General features: G+C 35.6%; 1 protein-coding gene across 3 annotated transcripts in view; it reads right to left on the bottom strand.

Moving 5' to 3' along the window:
* Window positions 1-27,658, bottom strand: part of ADGRL4 (adhesion G protein-coupled receptor L4) — a 106,922-nt gene that overhangs the window by 39,401 nt on the left and 39,863 nt on the right. For all 3 annotated transcript variants that reach the window (XM_008522463.2, XM_070592735.1, XM_008522464.2), the window contains exons 3-7: window positions 9,657-9,809; window positions 3,034-3,183; window positions 2,235-2,302; window positions 1,242-1,421; window positions 947-1,130 (exon numbers count right to left, since the gene is read on the bottom strand). In XM_008522463.2, coding sequence (XP_008520685.1) covers window positions 947-1,130; window positions 1,242-1,421; window positions 2,235-2,302; window positions 3,034-3,183; window positions 9,657-9,809 — 735 coding nt within the window. The remainder of the gene's footprint in view (window positions 1-946; window positions 1,131-1,241; window positions 1,422-2,234; window positions 2,303-3,033; window positions 3,184-9,656; window positions 9,810-27,658) is intronic.

Raw genomic sequence — 27,658 nt, 5'->3', positions numbered from 1 at the left:
TCAATGTTATAATTTTTATCTTAAAATCTGATTCAAGTTTAATTTTTTGATTTCACTATGGCACTTATGGTTTAATTTTATCTTTATTGAATTAAAGACAAAATATGTATGGACACAAGGGAGCTATAAATCATAATTACTAAAGCAAAGACAAGCAACTACAATGTCTTAGAGGATGATATCTACAATATAATTTATGAAGCAGAGAATGATTGAATTAAATTCTTGAGTGGTAATTTCCTTATCTGGTGTATTTCCATTTTTTTTCCTGCAGAAACATCATAGAAATGTAGGCTCTTATATATTAGTCACAATGCTTGCTACTTTAATTTGAGTAAGTGGTGAATCCTGATGAGATAATGATTTCTGTATATCTACTATTGCATAGCAGGATGTCACCCAGAAAATATAATATAGATGTAAGCAATTATTATTTCAGAAAATGTACCTTGTTTCCTCGGAACAACTTTACAGGCATCCTCAATTTGATCCAAGATCCTAATGTTGTAAGTATGAGAGTGCATGAAGCAGGAAACATTCTAATTTACTATTTTGATTGCTTCATATTATCAAAAGTCAAAGGATTCCTAATGAGAAACTTAAATATACCACATTCAGAAAATCTGTCTGTAACTATCACTGGTCAAGGTAATAAGTCATGAGATGACTAACTCAAAATGACAAGGCAGTAATGTATTCTGAGCATTTAAATGCTGAACAGTTCAGAACTAGGAAAAGGCGGAGATGGTAGGGAGGGAGCAGTGCTTATGTATCCATCTTTTTTACTTGTACTTCATTCATATCACTTTTATAATATGCATCACTATTCATTTCTATATTGATAAAACAACTGCCAATTTAACAGTATTTAAAATACTTTCCTTCCCTTTTGAGAATGGCTTGTTTGGAAAACTCTACTGCTTAGAAATTGACCTTAGCTTCTTACCTACATCACTTGAATTAGCATCAAACTGAGTGGTCTTCTGGAAGTTCTGAGATATCCTTAAGGTAGCTTGTTCCGCAGCATGCATCAGTTTCGTAAGATGAGTTCTTCTACGATTCACAGACAACTTGTTCCAAACTATAAATGTATCTTTTTGAACAAAATTATTCACAGTTTTTACAAATTCCTGTTGAAAAAAAGTATGTATTTTAAAAATGTTGGAATCTTACATTAATCACAGATATAAGAAGAATTTTCAAGCTCAATTATATTAAGAGTTAAAGCTCAACATACTTACAGTAAGAGTTGAATTAGAAAGGGCGTCCATGGCTGAGTTGGTGCTATTCACGTAACCCAGCAATGGGGATGATTCAGCTAATACTTCTATATATGTAATTATATCCGTTGGTGACAGATCTTTCACAGAATTTCTATAGACTTCTTGTAGCAAAGCCACAGGTTCTTTTATGGGTCTAATCTGAACAAAAATGAGTCCAGAAAAAGAAAACCAATTTAGAGTACTATTGGATCTTTTCAAGAATAAAGTTGCATGTTAAATCTATTCTGAGTTTGGTTTTCTTGTCCTACACATTAATAAGTTATCAGACTAAACCTAAAGCATACCATGCAGTACTGAAATCTGAAAGTATTTACAAAAGGTCAGCAAATAACCTAAAGTGAACAGAAATTTCTTCTGAAAAGAAATAGCATGTTTGAATTGACAATTTTTTAAGTTAAGCTAGCTTTTAACAGTTATAACAATTTGAGGTATATTTCAATCAACTAGAGAAAATTCCTTACAAGGTGATAAACTAGAAATTTGCTTTAGCTGATAATTACTCATGTTGAGATTCATACTTTCAATCAAATGACAATAATTTTACGAATGTCCTACTTTATCTGCTCTTTGAAATTTTTACTTTGAAGTACAAAATCTAGTTGCATTCAACTATGTCTCCTTAGAATGTAGGAATGGGTCTGGGGTCAAAGTGTGTTTTTACTATTTTATTCATCAAATTTCTCTACACTTTGAAAAGACTTTTCCAGTGAACTGAATAGTGAAAAAGTAACATAAGTTAAATATGTAACAGTCTTCTTCAATACTTTGGCGATTTTCAAATTAATCATATCTGCAGCTCAAACAAAATACTTAGATCTCTATACGTTAGTAGTTTCAACTCTACGTAAAGATCAACTGCTTGTTACTCTTTAAAATGTGACATTGGAAGGATTTTAACTGAAATCAAAATGTCAAAATAAAATAAACTTATAATTCGACTAGTCTACTTACTTTTGTTAAAGTTTTATTAATATTTGCAGCAATACAGACATTGTCTAAATGGCACTCTGCATTCACTTCTGTAGAAAAAGAAAAATTATATGGTAAGTTTTAAAAAATATTTTTTCCTAAGAAGATCATATTGATTCCACTGATTTTGCTCACTTATTTAAACATTAAAAACACATTTTTAACATGTTTTATTTTTCATTTTATTCATTAAAATTCACTTATTTTTAAAATTTTTCATTATTGTTTGTTTTACAATTTTATTCATAATAAAAATTTTTACTTTTATTCATTAAAATACACAATGTTTCATGGAAAATGGAAGACTGTAGTTACACTAAGGAATAGAGTATGTTAACTGCATAAAACATGTGGTCTACACCTTCTACTAAATAAAATAATATCTTTTTTATTCTTGTTTCATTTTATAGATGATAAGGGAATATTGGCACATTTCTTTTTTTTTTTTTTAAGATTGACCCTGAGCTAACATCTGTTGCCAATCTTTTCTTTTTTTTCTTCTTCTCCCCAAAGCCCCCTAATACGAAGTTGTATATTCTAGTTGTAGGTCCTTCTAATTCCACTATGTGAGATGCCACCTCAGCACAGCTTGATGAGTGATGCTAGGTCCACGCCCAGGATCTCACCTGGTGAAACCCTGGGCTGTGAACGTAACCACTCGGCCACTGGGCCGGCCCCTGGCACATTTCTTAGAAAGAGTAGCTCTTTGATACTTCACAACTGTGCAATACATATTTACGTAGTTCTTTGATAAAATATAAACTTCAACAACATGATTTACCTTGACAGTAAGTGCCGTCGTTAGGTGTGAACTGTGATTTTCCTGTGGATGTCTGATAACCTTCCTTGCAGGAGCAGTTATACCCACCATCCACGTTTTCACACACTGCGTGATCACCACAGGCAGCGGATTCGCTGCACTCATCTATATCTGGAAATATTTGAAAAATTAAATTTTTTAGTTAGTGCTCATAGAGTTACTACCTTGTTGATGATAGTATTACATATGGTGAGTGATTTCATACCAAATTTTACAAGAAAGCAGAGAAAACCCCATCATTTGGAGAATGACAAAGCAAACTTAGCTGCACGTATTTTTGTATTTTTTTAACTCTGATTTAATTGACCCAATTTGACAGTGTTAAATCTCATTTAAGGACCAAACTCTTAAACTGTTTTCTGAATAGCATGATTCATCAACAAGGTCATTAAAGTAATTTCCATCATTGACAATGTAACATTTAGTCCTAATTTAATCAAGACTCAATTTTTAAAATACATTTAAAATTTTTTGCCTTCTAGTATTACACTAAATTGATTGTAACAACTCAGTTTAGAGTAGTCTGGAGGACAAAACAGAGTGGCCCATTTTCTTTCATTTTTGCATGTAAGTTAACCTAAAAATTACGATGTAGCAGAAGGTGTGATTCAATTCCCTTAAAATTTTACCACAACTTATTACTTTTGTTCAGGTTATATTTTACTGTGATTCTCAATATACGGCCATCATAGATAAGGTAACAAATTGTACAGCATTAAGTCTTAGATTTTCAGTAGTCATATATCAAAGCCACAGTAAAAATGCTACATTATAAGCTTGTATAATTTATATTCTTAATTTAAAATTTTACATACTACAGTGAAACATGTCTTAAAGTTATAAATATAGTATAAATACTCTGCCAGTAGGCAGAATTCCAATAGGGAACGATTCCAAGTAACTGAAGAGTCCAGATCATTACCCTAAATTAATGCAAAGATTTTTGTGTTCCCCACCTAGCTCTGACATCTTAGAGCTACTCTAAGTGGCACAATACTGTTTGCCATAAAAAACGGGGGAGTAATCAAAGTCCAATTTAAAATGTCATCTAGCTAGTTATCTTAAATGCAGCTGATCCTAATTTCTCACTTTAAAGATGCAATAAAGACACAGAAAAACATTAAAACTCACACCACGAAAAACTGGAACTGACAATAAACCTCTTGCCAAATTCTTGAAGAAATTTCCATTAGCTAGAAAGGTGATGGTACTAGATTCAAGAAGACAATTAACAGCCCAGGCCAGAAAAAAGGTAGAAAACCCCTTGCTCTCCTGCCAAGTCTCTATATTCACCATCTGTTCGCCACAGAAATCCAAGTACACTACTTTTAAAGACCCAGGAATGCCGCCCCACTACCCTCACCCTCTTCCTCTCACTTCCATATATCCATGTTCAGAAACTGCCGCTCACACACGCACACACACACGCACACAAGCAGAAAATAAACCAGAGGATGAGTAATGGCAGACTGACTTGTAGGATACGGAGAACCATCAGAGAAAGCATTCCAGGTTGGGCTGAAGAAAAGGATCCAGGTGGGAGCGCAGACGAGAGTTATTATTTTTCACGAAATCCATGACGTTAGAAAAAATATGAAAAGCAAAAGACTAGTCTTTTGGAGCAATGCTGAAAAAGCAGCATGTGCCATACCCAAACGGGGAAAACACCCCAATGAGGGTGTGAACAGACCTATGAAGGAGCATAAACAGAACGACTCATTTCATGGATAAGAAAGCTATGTTTTTGAATACCCACATTTTGTACTTTTAGCTGCCTTCTGTGGCTAACAGGAAATAAGGTATTGATTTCTCTCAATTTCCAAATTATTTAAAAGTGTAACTTTTCTGGGGAACTTCATCCCAAACTCAAAGTCTGAGCAACACATAAATCTTGGTTCTACAAACTCAATTTCCATCTTCCCGTTTACAGTTTGGACACAGGTATACATATCTTGGTGCTCGAGATTGACTGTGCTCAGCTTTCCCCTGTGTCCTCCACACCCTGCAGTGCTTGTGCTGGGGTCTCTGCTCTACGTCAAGCCCTCCCACCACCACTCGCTCAGCTGCGTGGTATCCATCACGTCAGCCTCGGACCAAGTAGAGTATTTGATTCTGAATTCACTAAGTGACAAAATGTTAATCTGTGAGGATAATAAGGAGGTAGTGTCCTAGGAGACTAGCATTCAAAATTAGGATTCTACGAATCTTTATATTCTGACTCCAAACATTATAAAAGAAACATCTGACCAAAGTAATGCTTTTCAAACCTTAAACATCCCATCACACTAATGTTTTCCAAATTGCTTATACCTTCCTGGTTTATACTTTCATTTCCATAACTTACTACTAAAATTGTGGAAGCGAGGTTTGTTGAATCGGATAGCATTCTTATTCTGGGCCTCAGCAGTAGTTTATTGATTTTAACTTAGTAGTGGAGTGCCTGACTACCACAGCCAGCTGCAGGCCGGGGCAGTGAAAGAGCTTCCACTAGCCTCAGCCTATCACTCTATGCCCCTCTGCTCCCTATAATATGGAGAGAATCATAAAATATTGAAAGAGTATGCCACACCCAAAGGAGATGAAACCGGCCTAGCCAAAATGAATGTGACTGCCATTTTGCAGCAAGATCCATGCTAACTTCTCTTATAATCTCTTGCAGGATTGTGACAGATGTAATAAAACCACAATGCATCCTCCCCGCTACAGGTAAAGGCCCTGTGGAAGACCTTAATTCAAATCCTGACTCTAATACTCATTAGCTTGGTGATCTTGGGTAATATTGTAAAAAATATTTTTTAACTCAAAAGAATTATTTTTCATAACAAATGACCAAATGCATGTGAAGCTGTTTGGAGTGGTGCCTAAGATATAGTAGGTGCCTGATATTGTCATTGGAGATCAGGTCCAGTGATTCTATTTGTATTGTGTGTTAATAGCAGGAGCCCTGTGAATACGTAGGTTTGGAGAAAACAGATTGATAACGAGTGTCTCACTAGACTGCCATGTCTCGGTATTCCCCAGAGCTGTAAAAGAGCCAGAGAACCCTCTCCCTTATCTTAATAAAAGCTAAATTGCTACTATGTAATTACTGCGGTCAAGCTGGAATTGACAAACCATATTTAATAACTGATCCACTTTTTCTATAAACAACCTAATACTCGACTTAATACTAATAACTTGATTTCACTAAATGTACGCACACCATAACAATCATTTGCTTGTTTTGCACATCAAAAAACTCATTTGCTACATTTTCATTAATAAGGTCATGCTTGTTTTTCATGTCTACAACGAGCCAACCCAGCGGTATTTTATCATAATCATCTTTCAAAACATGACCATATGATTGTTTTGATTCTTAAATTTTCATCAATAGCTGAATTTTCTAATGTTGTTTAACTCACAGACTGCAAAGAAAAGATAAAATGTCCAATTACTGGGAGTAATTTGCAAAGACGAAATTAAATGCTAATATTATTCAAAGCCATGAAAATATCTAAAGTTACCAGAGCGCCTAAGGCAAGAGAACGTAAAAAATTACAAGCAGTAAACACTGCTCTTCAGCACTCGGTGAACGTGGAATTCTTGGGTTCTACTCATCTAGCGGTGGGAGAATCACTTTATTATTAGATGCCTCAGTTTCCCCATCTGTGAAATTCGAGTCTGGAACTAAGTCTCTTGGGAACTGGGAATCTGAAGTTCTGGTTACTGTGATGCCAAAGGCAAGAAAAATGTGCACAATGCCAAACCTCACTCAAAGCTTTCTGCAACAAAATTCCCTTATCTGTGGAAAATTGTATTTGAATATAGACTAAAGGCAAAGAATTTTGCTTGGGTCATTTCTGGCCCTGAATTGGAGTTTTTCATTATTTACTTATAGAGGTGCTTAATGACTATAATTACCAGACATGTCAAATTTAAGGATCAGCTAAACGTTCAAATCAGAAGCAATACACTACAAGGGGATATAGTAATGTGAAAAGGGAATAGAATTATGGTTTTCTGTTCAAATTCCCTGAGGATTATCATAGTGCGCAACGAAAATTACTACACACTGGGAAAAAAAAACAGAGAAAGAGCTGCTCTGCTTCTCAAAAAGGCTTAATCCTTAACGACAACAAATTGGTGAGAAGTAACAATTTTTCAGAGAAGGATTTTTTTCACTGAATAATCCATCAAACAAAATAGGTAGAAACTGAAGGATTCTATATTGGGTATTGAGTCTTAATATAGTCGCTGTGTTTACTGATTACCTAAAACAGGTAAAAAGGGAATTAGCAAAAACTTAGGGCCACTCCACAGTATCTCAATAATAAATGAGTATTGGGAGAAAGAGTCTTAAATTACAAGTACGTAAAATGTTGGCATTCAATCATCTTTGCGTCTGTGTGTTTTCTCTGTGTCTGAGATTCAGTTTTTCCTAATACAGGAATTCTCTACTTGTAAGAAACACAGACAGAAAAATATAGCCCTCTGTGAATTGAGGTGTATGAAAAGTAAACATGATCAGATGAAAAGACAGATATCTTCTAGAGACAAGAGGGAATGGAGAGCAGAGTTAAAGTTGTATTAAATTCCAGTGATTAAGACATTACAAGTTAGATTTCTTCACTAACTGGAGCATGTCTAGTAAAGCTTACAGAATGACATAATTAGAACTTAACTACTAAAGATAACATAGACACATTATGTAACAGTCTAAGACTAGCAATGAGAATATAGGCTTGAGAAGAACCAATAGTGAGATGCTGTCAGTTTTCTGGGCAGAACTTCATAGATTCCCGGTTCCTGAATATACGGTAATGCTATATTCCAATACAAAGGTTTGCTGCAAACACTAAAGATAAAATTATCGTTCAACAGAAATAGCATTATTTTCTCATAGTCTACATCTTTTCTGCTCTTGCAAAGCTTGATCCACTGTATTTGCATGATTCAGATCAACGTGCGAGATTTAAATGGCCCGCTCACTTTAGTCTCCTGTGGAAACGACAATCGCTTTCTAGACACAAGACTGTGATTCTAACCCTCCCTTTCCCCTAAATGTAGCCTTGGACCTGGAGTAGCCTTGCACTTCCTTTGGCTAGAAAATGAGGAGGATAAAATCTTCCCTGCTCACACAGCAGACTAGATGTTATGAACCGCAGGTACACGAGACAGGATAATTTCTTTGAGACTGACATTTCACTGAGCAGTTTTCTTCGAGCATTATCTTCTAACTTATCGTGTATTAATAATAACATTGCCAGACTTCTCCTTAGCTTACTGATAAGAATCTCACTTGGGAGGTAATCCAAGGCTTTAATGTGCTCTAGATTACCTTGGATCTGTCTCTTTATCTACATAAAGTAGAAGCAGCACTATATTCCTGTCCGTGTTGCATAGAGTCCTGACTTCCCATCCCGTATCTACCCCTGGCTCTGTGACTTAACTCTCAGGGCCTCAGTTCATCTATTGATTTTGTAGATTATTGTCAATCATGATTAATTATACTAGTTGACAAATAGGACAATTTTTTAGAAACCAAAAATGATTAAGATGATTTATAATTTATTTTCAAAGTTAAACTCCTTGGCTGCGGAGAATTTGCCTCTGATCTTTTTTTCTCAGACTGTAATCCCAATTCTATAGGATCTGGTAAACCCAATGCACGATCTGGTAAATCCTTGGACCAAATTACAATAGAAGGATATTTAAAAACATCTTCTACTCTCTTCAGACTCAGAATTATATTTCACCTAGGGAATGAACTGAAATTATTATCCCTCCAAAGGACATTTTGGTGAAACTAAAATGGTTTTCTAAATAGAACTCTAGTGTTCAGAAAAACTTAAAGCAGGGGCCAGCCTGGTGGCCTAGTGGTTAAGTTTTCGTACTCCACTTAGGCTGCCCAAGGTTCGCTGGTTCGGATCTTGGGCGTGGGCCTACACACTGCTTATCAAGCCATGCTGTGGCAGGTATCCCACATATAAAAATAGTGGAAGATGGTCACAGATGTTAGCTCAGGGCCAATCTTCCTCAGCAAAAAGAGGAATATTGGCAATGGATGTTAGTTCAGGGCTAATCTTCCTCAAAAAAAAAAAAAAGAAAAGAAAAACTTAATGCAGATCTGAAGTGTCACTAACTCTCAGCAGACAATAGTAAAAGCACTAAGACAATTCCTTCAGAAATAATGCCTTCCTGAACATTTTCTAAGTAAACGTAAAGCCCATCTCAGAGTGCATATTTATAAAAGCAGCAATATCTTTTCACACAAATGATATTTTCTTGAGTTAACATATTATTTTTAAGTGTAAATATTTATCCTATTCTGTGCTACCATGGTATATCTCATAATTTCATGAAGATCTTTTTGTAAACTGCTTGATTTTTTTTCCCCCAAAATCGCTTTTTCTTATATTCTTGGATAAATATTCCATAGTAACTGGTTATACAAAGCTGGAGAACTACAGGAATTAATGAAGCTTCTGAAAGTATTTAAAGTAGGGTACAATCAGTGACTGGCAGAATTTGGGTGGAATATAATTGAATCTCTGGAGCAATAGGAGATAGGTACAAATTTTAAACGAGAGAGTTGAACTTACCTATGCAGATGGTTCCATCATTAGTGATAAACCTCTCTTGGTTACTGCTGGATTTAAACCCAGGCACACACATACAGTAGTAACTTCCCTCCGTGTTAGTGCAGTTAGCATGTTCACCACAGGACTGCGTCAAATTTCCACACTCATTGTCATCTGCGGACGGAGCAATTTAAAACATTATTATTATATAGCTGAGATGAATTCCTAATATTTTCCATCAGTATTCAGAGATTTTGACTGTTAAATTGTTTAAGGTAATAAAATGTTTATTTCTAAGACAAGTTCGTACTGAAGAACCCACATTCCACGTTTGTCTTATTCTTGTTTAAAATGTGAAGTCTTCTTTGTAGCTGCAAAGCCAAATAGAATCTCTTACTTCAAAAGTGCTCAATATAGCCATTGAATCTATATTGGCATATTTTTCAAATTCTATATGTAATTTAATTATAATAACGTCAATCAATCTATACTCATTTGTGAATTTATATTACTTTTTATAATTGGTCAAATGCATATCATAAGTTAAAAATGAAAAATCAGAGCTTTAAAATTGACATGCTCTACTCATGTACCATTTATTTTTATTACTTATTCGCTAGGAGAATTGTGCATTACTAGGTCTGCACCCCTTCATTTGTGCATTAATGCATTTATTCAATACTATATGCATTATATTGTCCTATAGAAAAGTACACAAATACCAAAAAAAAAGAATTATATCATGATCCATTGTCCTTACCGTTATGCACTTATAATACAATTTCTAAGAAAAGATATAGATTCATAAACCCTTTATAAAAATCAGAAAGCAGATTTATATTATCTGTCAAATAAATGAAATAGAAAGGATTAGGACGGGCTAGAGGAGAAAGAGAATATTTTCAGGTGACATTAAATCCTGTTGTGGGTTGAATTGTGTTTCCCAGAAAGACACGTTCAAGTCTTAATTCCATCTCTGTGAATGTGACTTTATTTGGAAATAGCATCTTCTGTGCTAGTTTGTTAGTGGAGCCCAAGGAAACTAATAGACCCAGCTGGCCAATCTGGGATAGGTGAGTATCAGTTAAGACAAAGAGAAGGAAAGTCATCATAAGGAATACAAAATGTTGGGCAAAGATGAAAGCAAAGGGTAGCTGAGCCATTTCTGAAGGTAAAGGGAAGCCTGATTGGGGAACACAGAGAGAAATCATAGGGGAATGGTTGTAAACACAAGTCAAGTTTGAAAAATGTCTTGTATTTTGATTCTCCCTTTTAATCAAATCAAGTTTAACTTCTTTTTAAAGAATGAACTGTACAGCATTTAATTCATACATAGGCTATTGCACACATACAGTGATAACTAAGAGTTGGAGACCTTCCAAATGTTTTACAAATATTAATCACTTGATCCTTACATAAACTGTAGGAAGTCGGTACCATTGTTATCCTCTATAACTGAGGAGGAAAATAAGGCATAGAGAAGAAAAGTGACTTGCCAGCGTCACATGGTCATTCAGGTTCAGAGCCAGTTAGTTTGGTTCCAAAGGCTGTTTTCTTAATTGTTGCATCCTGCTGTCTCTGCGAGGATCATTTTAAAAAGTCAAAATGTAAGATAAGAATGTATTGAATGAATTATGGGTCTATTGTGGGAGAAGGAAAGATATTAAGGTAGCGATTTCAGAAGGTAAATAGAAACTTTATATTCTATCTTTAACTTAAATTTTATTTCCACTTATCCATTTTCAAACATTACAGATAGAAGTAAAGAAGCTAACATATGACAGACAACTTGAGGAGAATTCCTTTTTTCACACATAATTACTATGGACAGGTCAGGTAAGTTTGCAAATCCCATTCTTCCAAGATATTCAACCTATTAGTTTTATCCCATAATTTTATCTTATTATTTATATGTGTTATCACTTTGACTTATTATATTAATTATAACAGGCCAATTGCTACAAATATTTCTAAATACGTAACAGCTCAGCACAATGAAAGATTTGTTACGGCTCCAGTCAGAGACTAGGATTAGTGTTCAGGTCAATGGTGTGGCTTCTTCCACAATGGTTCAGGGACTCGGGATTATTTCTTCTAATGGCTCCACCACCTCATAGGGCCTCCAAGCCCTCTGTATTCATCCAGGTGGGGAGTGGGAGTCGAATAGAGGGTAGGAAAGTTATGAGCCATGGCTATAAATGACACCCATCACTTTGGTCCACATTGTCTTCACTAGAATTCATTCAAACAGCCACACCTAACTACAAGAGACGCTGGAGGCCGGCTGTGTGCCCAGGAAGAAGAAAGAAGAGACTGCGAACAGCAAGAGTTCTCTGCCAGACTTATTCTTTCACAAGGATAATGATACTTATATAATGAAACCAGATACATATATAGACAAACATCAAAAAAGTTACCAAATATAAGAAAATCATTTTGATTAATACCAAACCAAAATAAAATAATTGATGGGAACACAAAAGGGAAGATAACATTATACTCGTAATGCTATTTTAATTTTCTTAATCAAAAAATATCATTTGAATTAGGTACATTCACTGCATTAATAGCTTTTACTCTTTCCTTGGCCAACCATTTATTTTACATCTGTTTTTAATTTGTGTTGATATTTTGGTTTTGTGTCTCTGATGGGAGATGAAAGGAGAACCATGGCACTGCCGCTGACTTCCGGAACCCGGGTTTCTTGATGAGAGGACGGAGATGTAAGCAAAGCGGAAGAGTGAAGTGTGAGAGTGGTGAAGGAAGCCTGCAAAGGTGAATAACGGACTCATTCAATTTACTTGAGTGGGGAGAAAGGTCAGAGAAGATTTCATTGAGTCTTGAAAGATGAGGTTTTCCTGCATTACATTTTTACATAATTCTCTTTGGATGGAATTTTACATATTATGGAACAGTTAAAAGAGGTTGTGAACAGAGAAGAAAATAATGTCATTGAGGTCTTTTCACCTCCCACCTGAGGGTAGGTTGGTTCCCTGCCTTGGAGCTTCCATACAGGTATGCTAATCTTATTATTATTTTTAAAATATTATTATTACTATTTAAGTTAGTATAAATCTGGTCCTGTTACACCCTCCTTAAAATTCTGGGCTTTAGTACGTAGTGTAAGGTCCTTCATAAGTGAATGAGACTTGTCCCTTCTCTATGGAGAAGTGAGCTCCCAAAGTCTGGGAACCAGTTTAAGTCAATCATCCTCACACATACATAATAACAAAGATATTTATAAAGAATCTATGATGTACAATCTCAAAATGTTCAGGGATTGCATCAGTATGAACAGGGTATATTCATATTAAACACAAAAAAAGATCAAAATTAGTTTCCCCATAATTCAGTTTTTAAAATTCCAATAATTTAATGCTGCTCTTTATAATTCTTTAACAGATTGCTGGAAAAAAAGAGAGAACATAAAAATCATTTGTAATGCTATTACACAAAGCAACCACTCATCCTTTGAGGCACTTCCATTTTAAAGATAATTCAGATTGGGTAAAATATCCACTTTTGTATATGGCTTTATAAAGTACCATTATATTAACATTTTTTCCCAGGAATTATTCCATGTTACTAAAAGCTATCCAAAACATCAAGAAAATGGTGTTATTTCATTTTATGATGTACAAAAAATATAATTTACTTTACAATAGCTCTCTGGAAACAGACTTTCAAATATTTGAGACCCGGCATTGACTGTTAATCATGAGGTCCAAAGCTCCACAAATGTAAGATCTTCATTACCCTGAGGATACCCTTGAATTCAGATCTATCTCATGGTGAGACCGGCAGGACCCTGGGTTAGCCTCCTTTGCTAGGCCTGAAGCAGTCCTGTCCCTAAACAGAAGAAGCAAGCAGCACCTAGAGCGCCTTTAGCTCTGAGCACACACCCAAATCTTGACTTTGGACACACTACCATTTCAACTGCTTGGAAAAAGCAGTCCAAGAGGAAAATCAGTCAGCCTGTGAGAAGCAAGATCATTTTCTCCATCATCACCAGCAAAGCTAGGCCAGGCCTCACACCTAAGGTTTTTTCATGTTATGGTATCAGATCTCTTTTTACCTTACCATTGGCACCTCTCTGACTTTTGAGTTCTACCCCTTGCCGTCTTGAAAGTCCTAATCCCCAGCTTGTGACCTGATTTATTCTTGGGTAAATAGAAGGACAGGGCAGCAAGAGAAGAGTTTTGAGCAACCCCTTGAGGCCAGCAGCTTGGAGACATGTAAGAGCAAAAGCTGAGCTCTCAAAAGCTTGCATAGGCCAAGCAGGGAACTGAAAGTTTGATTCCACCAGCTGCCAGACGATAGAAGGTGCTGAGCCTTATGATACCGAGAAGTACACAGCTCACCTAAAGCATTTAAAATTTTAAAAATTTAAAAAGCATACTTAAAACACTTTTTTCAGATTTAGCATTTGGCCATGCATTTTTCTCCCCTAAACTAAAGCATGTAGAGGTTGGAGTAGTTGAGGAAAATTGCTGAAAATATGATAATAAAGTAAAACAATTTGCAAATGGCCTTATATAAAATGCTGAAGAGTTAATATCTTATTAACATGTGTGCATTTAATTATTAATCTATGTATTCTGTATACAGAGATATGTGACTCTAGATGACCATATGTACTTACATGCTCAGAAAGCGAACATATATGTTCATGCATACATTCAAAAGAAGTCAGTCTAGTTTATTAAAATTACCTGAGAGTAGCTCACAAATTGAACACAAGCATCTAAATCAAGTTAAAGAAAAATATTTCACACACGTTGGGTCTGATTCAATCATTCAGTTACTCAAATATTTATGGAGTTTTCCAGTTCCCCAATGCGAATATGGCTATACCGGGAAATAAGTAAAAATTAATCAAAAAGTCAAGATCTGTGCCCTGCTGTCAGAGTTCACATTCTAAAGTAAGTTAACACAGGAGCATGTAATTGAGTTCTTATTAAAATAAAAGTTTCCATTTTTATCTCAAAATTTGACTCCCTTCACGGCATACTGGGAGAAGTTTATATTAACTTTAGAAGGAATTCTGCTTTCATATCAGTTATTGGTAATATAGAGAATGATGAAGATTGTGTCTCTTGTGGTTTATAGCTGCAAAAATGATATGCGAAAATACAGAGGAAAAGGACTCAGTAGGTCTGAGGCACTGGTCACAGTCCAAGAAAATGAACCACTTTTTAGCACCTGACTGTGTGTCTAAAAATAAATTAACATACCAATATGTTATTTGACTCCAACATATTTTTAAAAGTCTTGGGTAACATATTAATAGGCAGAAAAAACAAAGATTGACACTGATTTTTGTGTCTCTCCCTACTGTGTGGTTTTGAGCACTTGACCTCTTAGGTTTCTTAACAAGAATTTGGAAATAAAAATATTTCCTTATCTATCTCCCAATCTTCTGGACTGGATATAAAATATGGACGAATTCCCTAATGGTCTGACTCAAATTTTGTTCGGTAAAATACCACTTATCTGAGAGTAACTTCATCTCTTCCCCCAAGATAGTGGAGACAGGCAAAAAACAGTCTTTGTGAAGTAATATATAAATTTGAATTATTTAAGTAGCCTTAAACATTCCAGTGTCCAGCTTTATAATTAATTTTCAAGGAGAAAGTTTCTTTGGATGGGTATGCTAGAGGAAAATAGAAACCTCCTTCTTTTGCGCTCTTATTTCCATTGTTCAAATCAATTTACCAGTTATGCTATCCATTCTCTGTAACTCCATATTTAATCCTTCTTGTGGGATTATAGATTAGGATGTCATTTGAAAAATTCATTGTAACAGTTAAATTTGAGATAAATTTTTAAAATTTATTAAAAAAATGCTAATAAACAGAAATAATTGGCATTCTTTCAGCAAAAATTGTTACTGGCTCATGTCTAATACGCTGAGTTCAGTCAGCATTGCAAGGACAAAGGCCTGCACACAGCCTGTAACATAATAGGATCCATGGCTACCGGAGAAGATGGACAAAGATTCCAATTATTAAAATGTAATGTGTGTAATAAATAAAAGAGGTATTCAGCAGGACGGTGGTAACTCAGAGAAGAGAATAATTTCCCCGGCAAGTTTTCCGGGTAAAAGGGTGAAGGCTACTTGCAGGAAGAGTTAGAAGACGTGGAGATGCGGGAGCCGGGCATTGAAGTATAGGAAGAATTTAGATAAACAGAAGGGCCCCAATAATCCATTTAGACAAAGGAAAGAGCTTACCTAAATGCCTGGAAGCCCTCAGGAGGAGGATTATTTAGAGGAGAATAATATTGTTGAATACTAGGCATGAGAGTAGAGGTTGTAGGGCAAGACAATCGCTGCTGGGAAAACATTTGCTAAGAATTTGGGACTATATTCAGTGGGTAAAGGATGGCCATCATCAGATTTTATGTAGTGGAGAAATCTGATTGGATTTGAATTTCAAAACAGTTTTTGAAATATAAGGAAAATTAGCTAAGATCCAGACAGATCTGCTAAAACACTGTAAGACAAGAAGAACCCACAAAAGCAGAGTCAAGGAGAAAGAGGGGTGGGCGATATTTTAGAAATATTTAGGTGTTAAAATTCAGTGATCTGGGGAGAGACAGGAAAGTGGGTAGGATTAAACTAGATTAGGTACGAATTGAAAACTGTGTGATCTGGATAAGCTACACGCAGATCTTTATATTATTATTTTTACTTCTGTGTGTTTGACATTTTTCATAATAAAATAATTTAAAAAATATTAGTGAGGCTTGGAGACTAACTGGATATGAGTTAGTTAGAGAGAGAGGGAGCAAGGATGACTCCTAGGGTCTGACTTGGAGGAACCGGATGGATAAATTGACCCATTAATCAGGACAGGGAGAAGCAGAAGAGGACCTGTCTTTGGGGCTAAGAGGGTGAGTTTACTTTTGGGCATGGAAAGGCTGAGGTGCCTGTAGGACACTCAGATAAGAGTATCAACAGTTGGATAGTCAACCGTGTGGCCATAAACTGTTTAAGCACAAGGTGGAGCTCAAGACCCCTTTCTTCTCTTCCAGAGGATGCATCCAAATCAAGAGCCTGGCATTTACCAGGTCCAGAGCAAGGGGCAAGCCTGCTGTCTTTGCACTTGTCTCTGGATGGCCCTCTCTCCTGACTCTGCCTGCTTTGAGCTCAGTAGTTTAGATGAACTTTGCTGTGGGCATTATTGCACTCTTGCTCTTCCTTTTGTTTTTGGCATGCTTTTACTTGGGTTTGCCCCTTCCTACCAACTGAGTGATAAAATCCTGAGGTTAGGATGTAAGAGTAGAGAAAAAGGACCAAGGAAACCCTTAACTTATTTTTCTTCCCACTGTTGACCAGAAAAATCCTTGGGGTTCCACCTGGTTCAGTCTAGCTCACCAAAAAACCGCACAGGAGTTTACAATAATAAGCACAGGCATATGCCAGAAATAGCCTCTCTCAATGTATTTTTGGGCAGCTTGTTCCTGTGGTTGGTGGTTACCTGTGGGCTTATATTAAAACTGGATGAGTGTGATTTATACCTAGGAATCTGAAAGAAGAGAGGAAACATTTGTCAGGTATTCTGCTAGATGGTTTATTTTATTTTATTTAATCATTATCATAACACAATGATTGATATCGTTTCCATTTTACTTATGAGGAGACTAAAGCTTAGACGGATTAAATCATGCAAGTTTAGAGAGAGAATCTCTTGGACAAGATTTTTATGCTTAAGATTGCTTGGCTTTAAAGACCAAGTTGTATCTTTGCCTTGTTGAGCCAAGTGTACTTTGTCATAAAGCATGCTTCCAAACAAGGCCCAAGTAGTGGGCATCTAATTCTCCAAATTCAAGAGTGATACTAAGTACCCTAGTAATGACATATTTATGGCAACAAACCATATAGTTATATTACTTTCTGTGCAATAAAGTAGAATATACTGGTTTTATAAGACACCGGCATTCCAGAATCTGAACAAGATTCTAGTTTGTATTCCATTTTTCAATCTATTGACCACAGACAGGGAAAAATAATTTAAAAAGAGAAAATACTCCCCCTCTTTTCCTAGCACCTGAGATATTATTAGCGGGGCTCAAATTGATTATAACAACTGGAAAGCCAAGGAAGGTTAACAGCAGCATCACTCTTACACACATTTTCCCTCTGAACATGATTGCAGTATTGCTCCGTAAATTTGAACACTAAAATGACTATAACCATTATGTGATTCCCTGTGAAACAGGCCCTCTATGTCAAAGGTGGAGCAATGTGGAAGGTTTTTTTCTATTTCTCCCCAAGGCAGCCTGCTGGGCTCATTTGTTTTCAGTAGCACTGGCAATTCTCTTCTCATATCCAGCACTCTAATGAACTTAGAAAAATCATCATTATTAGCCTCCTCGATTATGGACTTTCAATGGTTTGTATTTTTCTTGGGAATATCAAGATAAATACATAGGTAAGGAGGTAAGAGGGAAGGAAAGGTCAGCAGAAGGAAAAGAAATAAAAGCGAACTGCAATGAAACTAGAATGAATTCGGTCAGTCAAGAAAAGTAACGGAGTTACTGCTTCCACGCTGGACCTGTCATTACCATCCTCTATATAAGACAAGGAAAGGTACCAAAGGAAAAACATAGAATTACATCTTTTTTCCCCTCTGGGAATTTCTTCTGCACCTGAATCTTTAAGTGCAGGCCAGACTACGAGTACAATACACACATAACCCACCCCTCCATATATACGTATTCACATACGCAGAAGTATTAAGATGGATAAAAGAATAAATCCAGTCCAGAAGATATACTTCCCACTTTTCCACTGTTGATTAAAAAACACATAGTGTAAACTCACATTTCCCATGACTGTGGATTTAATGAGTCCCATTCAGTGCAGGAAAAGTCAGACACATCAAATGTAAAATGTTAGAATTATCATGGTAAAGAAAGGAGAATTACACAAGAATAAAGTGTTTATGCTGAGTATTTATTATTTTTTAAAACTTCTTTAGTGGAAATGTTTTTTTTTTTTTAACTGTGTAAAACAACAAGTACAATTTCAAGTTTTTTTTGAAAGGATCAGATTTTGCAAAGGATATATAAGCCAGGAAAAAACAAAAGAACATATAGAATAGTCTCTGTTGCTGTTTTTGCATTTACTTGTATTCTGAGGGTAATGTAGCACAGAAAAAAATGTTCCCAGTTTATACGACTGTCAGTTTTTGGTCCTCTCTTTGTCAGAACTATTAAAGAACAGACTTCAGAGGAAACAAGCAAAACTGACTATGAGTGGGCACATAGAAGAAAAAGAACCCATCTTATTTCTCTAGACACTGGAAACCACCTTTCTTGTTCATTGGATGCGGAGGATAGGATAAAAATTCTCATACATTTATTTCAAATTATGAATCAACAATTCTGAAATTTTTTTCATTCCATTGGATCTATCAACTGTATTAGTAAAGATGAATAATATTCTTCTAGTCTTTCTGGTACTTGAGTGGTGGTTATGAAATTGTTTTTGAGAAACTAGTTTTATTGATTTTTGTTTCTAATCGTTAAAGTAATGCACTTTCAAGGGGAAAATCAAATCGATGACTGAAGAATCTTACAAGTTCTCAGTTGCAAAAAGACTTGTCAGTTTACAAAGGAAAAATGATTAGACTAGAATCAGATTCTCATTAACATAACTGAGAGACAGTGGGGTAGCGTGTGTAAGTCATTGAGATAAAATGACTGTGATCCTATAATTCTCTAACCAGCTAAAGAAATCTTTCACTTATCAGGGTGAAAAACATTTGTAGAAATGAATAGATTCAGCGAGTAGATCCCCTATGCTCTCTGAGTGAAGGAAACATTCAAGATAGTGTTCTAATCAAGTAATAATGAATTTAGAAGACAGACCTCAATGCAGGGGAAAATTAGATAGAGGTGTAAACAGTGGTGGACAATAAATTCTGCAATAGGTAAAGTCAAATGAATGATTACTGTATGGTTATGAATGTGTCATATAAGAGATAATTAGAATTCTTATAAAATATTTACTGAGGGCCAGTCCCAGCGGCCTAGTGATTAAGTTCAGCGCACCCCACTTTGGTGGCCCAGGTTCATTTCCTGGGTATGGACCTGCACCACTCATCTGTCAGTGGCCATAATGTGGCGGTGGCTCACAAACAAAAAGAGGAAGATTGGCAGTGGATGTGAGCTCAGGGCAAATCTTCCTCAGCAAAAAAAAAAAACAAGTTAAAAAAATAAAATATTTGCCAAAAGGAAAAGCTAATATATAGTCTGGACACAGTAGGATTTATAGAGTTCATATGATTTTTGGTCAGGGTGAGGCTAGAGTACAGTAGGCAGGTAGTACACTGCAGAGATAACATGTTGTCACCTAGTTTTAGTAAAGCCCAAAAAAATATATTTCATTATAAGCATCAGGAATAGGAAATGAACTGAAAAGTCACAGTTGAACTCTCAAAAAAGCAAAAGAAAAAGGGATGAAAAGTATGGTGACAAAGTTGAAATTAGGAAGAAAATGAAACTATAAGTAAAAATAAAATAGCTAACATGAAATAATTTTGGTGAAATAAAAGTATCAAGCAAATATATCAACTGATAAATGGGAAAGACCCATATTACTGCAATATAAGACAAGACTTGTTAGATTAGATTACAAATGAAATCTAACTATATTTTGTTAATAATAAACCTACTTAAAGTTTAAATTAAAGCAGTCTTAATGATAAATTGAAGGACAAAGAAAATAGGGATGGCACATTTAATATCAAAGTATGTACCTACATCACTGCCAGCCTGACAATTATTAACGCGACTTTATTTCCTTGATTTTAAGATGTCATACACTTTATGACACTTCAACAATGTGATAAAATAGTTTGGAGAAAAATAAAAACTATATCCAACCTACACTTGCTCAAAATTTAAACATTTATCCATATAACTATGTAGCACTTTCTTTCCTGTATCATAAAATCGATGCTAATTGCTTTTCACATTATATTCTACAATTATTTGGAATTCCCTTTGGCGTCCAAGAGTACATAGGATCACGATGATATGCTGCCTTCCGGAACTTGTGATCATAACTTGACCTATGTACTACATTTAGGTGTGACAGATATTACTGAAATGCAAAAACTATCAGTTTTGTCTGCATTTTCTTTTTAGCTAAACTAGGATTTTGCTCCTTTCCCTTTGGCCACATTGCAAAGCAGTGAAAATGTACATAAGTTCCCCAGCACTCAGCTTTAAGCTGTGACAGATAGATGTCCCAGGCCTCGTGGATACTCCTTCCTGGCACGTACGTTGGCTGTACCAACTTCACCTGGCCTCGCACATTTTATTATCCATTCCTAGAGATATGATTGTGCTAATATCCGAGCAAGAAATGGCAATGAACTTACAACTTATTTCTCTATCAGCCAACAAGTTCATCTTAATATCAGACTGACTAATATAGAAAAATAGCATTTATCTAATGTTCAAGTCTATGTTACTTTTTTATTTTTGGCAAGGCAAGAGCCTAACACGCATTTTTCAAATCCCTCAATCTAATTTAGTGTCCCTCTATTTTTCAATTCTTTCTGGCTAAATTAGGTTACCCCACTATTATTTTTCATAATATATGATATAGAGTAATATTGCTGACAATAGCGAATTAAATTAGGTATCAATATCATAAAAAGTTAACAAAATTTTTTAATTAAAATTATCCAATGTTTTAGAAAACAACAACAAAAAACCAAGAACTTCTAAATAATGCATAGGACACAGAAGAAATTAGAAATCATAATGGAAATTTTTATAACCTTTGGACACTAGAGTATATAATTCACAAAAGAAATATCTAATTGCTCTGTAAAAAAATATTTATCCTTACCAGTAAACAAAGGAACTCAAATTAAAATAGCAAATGCAAGGTCAATTATCATCTTTAAAATTGGCAAGGTATATTTAAAATTTATCATCACTTTTTTAAAAGCTAGAGATTTGTCATTATCTTGTGATTAATAAATAGTCAAATTGGTTATGACACTATCCCACATGGTATTCCACCATTTGCCAGTACAGAAGTTTTTAAACCAGGCTGAGGCATATGGCAGGAAGCAAAGACACATGGCTATCTTCCTTAACATCTTACTCCAGTTCCGCCCCCACTGTGACCTTTGGATAAGTTTTTTTCCTCCTAGGGAAAGTGTCAGAATAGTGTATGGACTGGTCAGCAGCCTGGTATTACAATCTTTTTTAAAAAAATAGCAATTTACAGAAGTAATGAGATTCAACTTGTATTTCTTTGATTTTGTGGGCCTGAACTCATTTTACATTACTTTAACATTTTAATTTTCCATAACTGTAAATGAGAAAATATAATAACTTAAGAGAATACTGAACCAGAGACGATATAATCAGAGCACTCATACATCCTGCTAACAGAAGTATCTACTCTTTTATACCAAGAGCCCTAAAAATGGCCGTCTCCTTTCTCCCAGGAGTCTCCCTTCTAGGCAATAATTCTGAGGTTCAGAGATCCAGCAAAAGTTATAAACCAGAATATTCACTGAAGTAATACAAAGGTAAGAATAAGTAAAAGCCTAAATACCCAATAAAAATATTTTGAATTATGTGATAATTCACAACCATTCAAAATAACATTTTGAAGAATATTGGCTAACTTTATACACTATCCATAGTTTAATAAGTGAAACATCCTGAAAAACACAAAGAGGAATCCCACCTCCCAGGCTTACTCATTAGTTGAAATCTCTCTGGCATCTTTTACCGATCTTACTCGGAGGCATATTCTCATGTGAACTGTTTTGCTGAAATATAAATGTGGCTTCTTTTAAAAGCATCTGCTTACAGCATGATTTTTCTAAAACTATTAAATTTTACAAAAGCTATTCAGATGTTTTTCGAACTGTATCTGTATCCATGGCCGTTCATGATTTTATATACTGTATGTTGCAGCTAATATCTAGAGTTAGAAATTATCACACAAATGCCACAATAAATACTTAAATTAGGTTACTGGTAACCATAGGCCTTTGGGATATACCATAAATACGACAAGGATTCCTTGCTCTTGAAATGTAATTCTAGCCCTGACACCCTTATTGAGTGACCTACCATAATTATCTTGTATCCCAGACCAGGTAGATCGCAGAGCCAACTATGATCAAGATGGGAAGTCAGAAAAATCTGAGATATTGTCACGACTCTTTCACTTCACTGTGTATTTCCTAGGTTAAGGTTTTGCAAACTATTTTTCTTTTGACAATCACCTACAGTAAAAAAAAGCACTTTACACATCCACATGCAGACGTAATTATAAATAAATTGAGACAACTTTTCCATAAAAAATACCCATTTGTCATATAATGTGCTCTGACATTTGCCATTCTATATTACTTCAGTGTGTTTTAAAATGCTGATCATGATCCACTGCATTGACCGTGTGGCCTCTTAATGGGTCTTCGCCTATAGTTTGAGCTAGCATAAATGGCTCAAGTCACTTGATTCTGTTTAAGGTAAGTTCCACACTCTACGGGCACCATTTGTTGATGAACGCCACTGCATGCCAGAGGCCAACAATGTTTTTCACTGGCACTTACAACGACCCTAAAGTATGGACATCAGGGCTGCATGGAGAGCCCTGATGTTCTTGATATGGCACCACTGTAGGTATTAGAAAAAGATGCCCTTTCTGGGTGGACATGGCTTTGCAGGTGCATGAGTAGGTGAGCATATGGAGCCTTGGCACCAATTGAAAAAAGCATCCCTTCCTCCATGCAAAAGCAGTCCCGCCTCATGGCACAGGGCCTGGAGAGCAGAGCAGCAGCAGGATTTCAGGCTATATTGCAGTCAACATTAATGCATCGCTAATATGCCTCAGTCAGCGGCCCTTTTGTCCTTCCCCTTAGGGGTCACATTCCTAGGGGACATTCCTACATTTTTTTCCCACCCTTGATCTCTCACCGCATCTTAATTCCATAGCCACTAGATATTCCTACTTACCTCTCCCAACACTTCCCTACATTAAATACGGGAAGTCTTAATTTATTACCGTCCTCTTCAAGGATGACAGCCATTTTGCCTCCCTTGAGTTCCCTTTATTCACATCATCATTCACGAGTCCTCCTGCAGACCCGTGTCGAAGACATCTCAGATTCCTTTCTCTCCCGTCTTCTCCATCCAAGCACAAACTTTATCTTGACAATGTTAAGATGACATCTTTTTCTTTAGATATTTCCCAAAAAGCATACCAAACATTTATCAAAAATTATAGTGAAACGTTATTTATGCATTTTATTACATGTGGTTTTAATTACAGAAATTTAACTTCAATGGTTTTTCCATCTTTCTGGTAGCGTATCCTTTCAAATCTGACATAGCTCATTATGTACAAAATAAAGTGCAATAATGGTGAGGACGTATTTAAAACCTATGGCTACATATAATCAAATAAATTTTGACCGATACAAAATGAAACAAATAGTACAAAAAATGGTGCCAAACTAATTGCGAAAAATGGCCATGGAAGCTTACCTTTTCTTAAGCAAACCTTATATGCAAAACTATAGTATGTACAAAAGCTTGTTTTCATATTTATTATTTGTTTCCATATTTATTATTATAAATGGATGAACTCTACAAATATGTCCTCTATTTTAAACTGTGAGATTCTCAAGGAAAAGGACCATAAATTGTCGATATTTGTATTTTCAGACGTGCACGTATCTCGAATACAGTAGATAAACAATAAATGCTTGTTCAATGGGGAGACCACAATGTTGAGTCTTCTTGCTTACACTCTGATCTGAGTAGGTCATATATCTTTTATTGACAAACTCTTTAAAACTTGCTATGGGACGTGTAGGAGGTATAAACCATGCTAGTGTTCAAACTGCCACACAGAGGCCGTGCTGCTCAGTAGGCAGTGCGCAGTCTATATTTCCTTTGTCTCAATCCCGCTTTGCTACTTTGTGAACCTAATTGCTTGCTTACCTGATCCCAAACTCCCAGAAAGAGCTAAGGAGACTGTCTGTTTAGGAGTATCCTCTCTCCAAAGGTGCTGCCAAAATTATCTTCCTTTGTCTTTTGAAGTCTCTTTAGCGAGACGGAAACCTCTAATTGGATTTGCATATTTAAGGTTCTACGTTGGGACCGTGGAAAATGAATCTTGTATTTCTAGTTTTCGTACTAGCAGGATTAAACATGACATTTATTTATACTTTAAGACAAATCTGCCTTTATCCTAAAGCATGCCGCAAAACTATTCTTTTATCATTATTGTCTGGCTGGTCTCAAATCATCAGTCACTTGACTGTTTTACATAATTTCTTAGTAAAAAAAATAAAAATAAATTTACCCATAATAAAATCAAGGCCCCCAAGAAATAATTAAAGCACATAAAGAAACGCCATTTTATGGGGCATATAATAAACAAATGGACATTTCTTCAGTTCTTGGAAGAGTTCATTGATTTACAAATTCTTGATTTACACATTGTATTCAAAAAAGGGTGTGAGTAATTTACAGCTATTTAAATTGAAAGTCATACTAGGTATAATCAAATATCACGCTCCCCACCCTAGAATAATTGCCCTAGGGGTCAGTTAGAAATTGCTATCCTCTATCACTTTTGCAGCCTGAAACCACTGCCTAGGTACACTGAGCTGTGTGAAGATGATTTAGCTAATAGTACAGACCCAGGAAAAGACATGATGCCTTATTTTCTGGACCAGTGACCTGACCCAGTGTGGGATGGTAAAACTGATTGTATAACTGGAGATATGAACACTTAAGAGCAAAGGAGACTGATTCGCAAACTTTGTCCAACTTGAAAACGAGCGTTCAAGATCGGAGTGATCCTGATAGTACTGTATCATGAATGTTTCTTTATCACTCGTGCTTTTCTAGCTCAGAGTATGCAGTTACTGCATTTTTTTATGTTTAATAACATCCTCTTATGACAAGCTACTGAAGTCTTAGAGGCATCTCATTTTTATTTCAGATGCTTTCTGATCAAAGTACAAAGCAGAAAAGGTTGCAACAATAACCTTAGAATTAAGCTGTTTACACCCCATATAGGATGCAAAAGTAACAGCAAACAGCAAGGACATTCCAGGCAGCTTGGATTAGCTGGCGTGCCTACTATCTACTTGAAATGTTTCATGTTTATACTTCGCCTAGCTCTACTGTTAGCAATGTCATTTCAAAACCTAATAAAATTCTTCCATTTAAGTCCTTTTTTTCTAAAATGTTTCATCAATCATAGTAAAATTGTGCTCTGTCAAGGGGTAATTGCCAATTGGCATGCCAAAAAGGGCATCCACATGCCCCTGTCCCCTTATCTCCACACCGGGCAAGGATGACAGCCAATTTATTAGTTGAGATCTTGTTAAAATCATCAAATAAAATACTGTTTTCTGCTTCTGTGGTGTTTTCTGTTACAGTCTCAAAGCTGTTTCTTTCGAAGCCCATTTAAAGACGTTTGTGACAGCAGTTAGTTATGCCTAATGACTTCGTTGTGCGGACTTAGGAAAATGGGAACTTCCTGGTTCTGGCTAAATGACTCATATTAGATATTTTGAAAGAGGAAAGATGTGTAATCAGAATACAACTCTGCTTATTACTGTGTTAAAAGTTCGAAGACTTTAAATCAGGAAGATAAACCCCAGCCCTGGATTGATTTCCAACCAGTTTTAGTTGCGGCAGGTCACTTAGTTCTATTTTATGTCTGTTTTCGCACCTACAAAGTGGTGATATTAACACGGCACCTTTCTAAACTTCTGTAGAATTGTTTTCAGCGATAAATAAGATAGTGACTGTAAATGGACTTGAATAAGTAAAACTGTGAAGCTATTTTATTCCTAGTATTTTAAATAGGAATTCATCTAACGCATAGTATAGAAATCTAATTAATGTTTATGAGTATTTAGTCCAGAGTTCTGATAAAATGCAAACATATATTTTGGGAGATTCCTTTTTAAATGTAAAAGCTAAAATAATTTAAATTGTTTTAAATTTTTAAATAATCACACAAATATGACAAACACCTATAATCTGTATAATACTTTGTTATAAGAATAATATTTAAGTGAAAAGTTAACTAATGATTCAATTTCAACTGTACTAAAGGAGATATTTGGAGCACTAACTCCTTATACTTGCTTGTTTAGAGCAGGGAAACCTTGCAGGCTAACATAGAAATAAATACTATAAAACAATATGCTAACATTTTAGTTTTTATAGTATTCCTGGAGATACCCAAACAATGAGGTGTTGATTTAAGGGAAAAAAATGGAGCATTTCCTGACCTCACAACCTAACAATTTTGTAGCAAACAATAAAATGATTTACCAAGAACAAACATAGCTCTCATTCTCTTTTAAATAACCTACTCCAAACACCAATACCTGGAAAGAACAGGAGATTGTAAGTATTCAACCACTGTATCCATTTCCACCTATCTCTTATAATAAGAAAGTAATCACTAACATTAATTGAGTGCTTATTATGTGTTTGACAGTTACATTAGCTATGTCATTTAAATATCAAAACAAAGCTTTGCAATGACATTGCCCCCATTTTAAAGATGAAAATACTGAAAGCACAGAGATGTTAAGCAACACACTGAGGGACATAGCATTAGAATGTCAGAGCTGGGTTTTAAATCTGACAGCTCAGCTAACATTAAAAATAAATAAGATTTGGGAGCCAGCCTGGTGGCTTAGTGGTCAAGTTCATACGTTCTGCTTTGGCAGTCCCGGGTTTGTGGGTTTGGCTCCTGGGCACAGACCTACACATGGTTCATCAAGCCATGCTGTGGCGGCATCCCATATACAAAACAGAAGAAGAGTGGCACAAATGTTAGCTCAGGGCCAACCTTCCTCACAAAAAAAGGGAAAAGAAAGAAGCAAGATTTGCATTCTCTCCAATGAAGATGGTGCCAAAAGAACTAGTCTTCAATGAGAAAGTAAAATTTATTTTAGTTTAATAGTCATGATATCACAGAACCAAAAACATGAAGC

This window comes from Equus przewalskii, chromosome 24 (genome assembly GCF_037783145.1).
Source record: "Equus przewalskii isolate Varuska chromosome 24, EquPr2, whole genome shotgun sequence".
Lineage (NCBI taxonomy): Eukaryota > Metazoa > Chordata > Mammalia > Perissodactyla > Equidae > Equus > Equus przewalskii.
The sequence above is the reverse complement of the archived record's forward strand: the minus strand, read 5'-3'. Positions and strand labels throughout refer to the sequence as shown.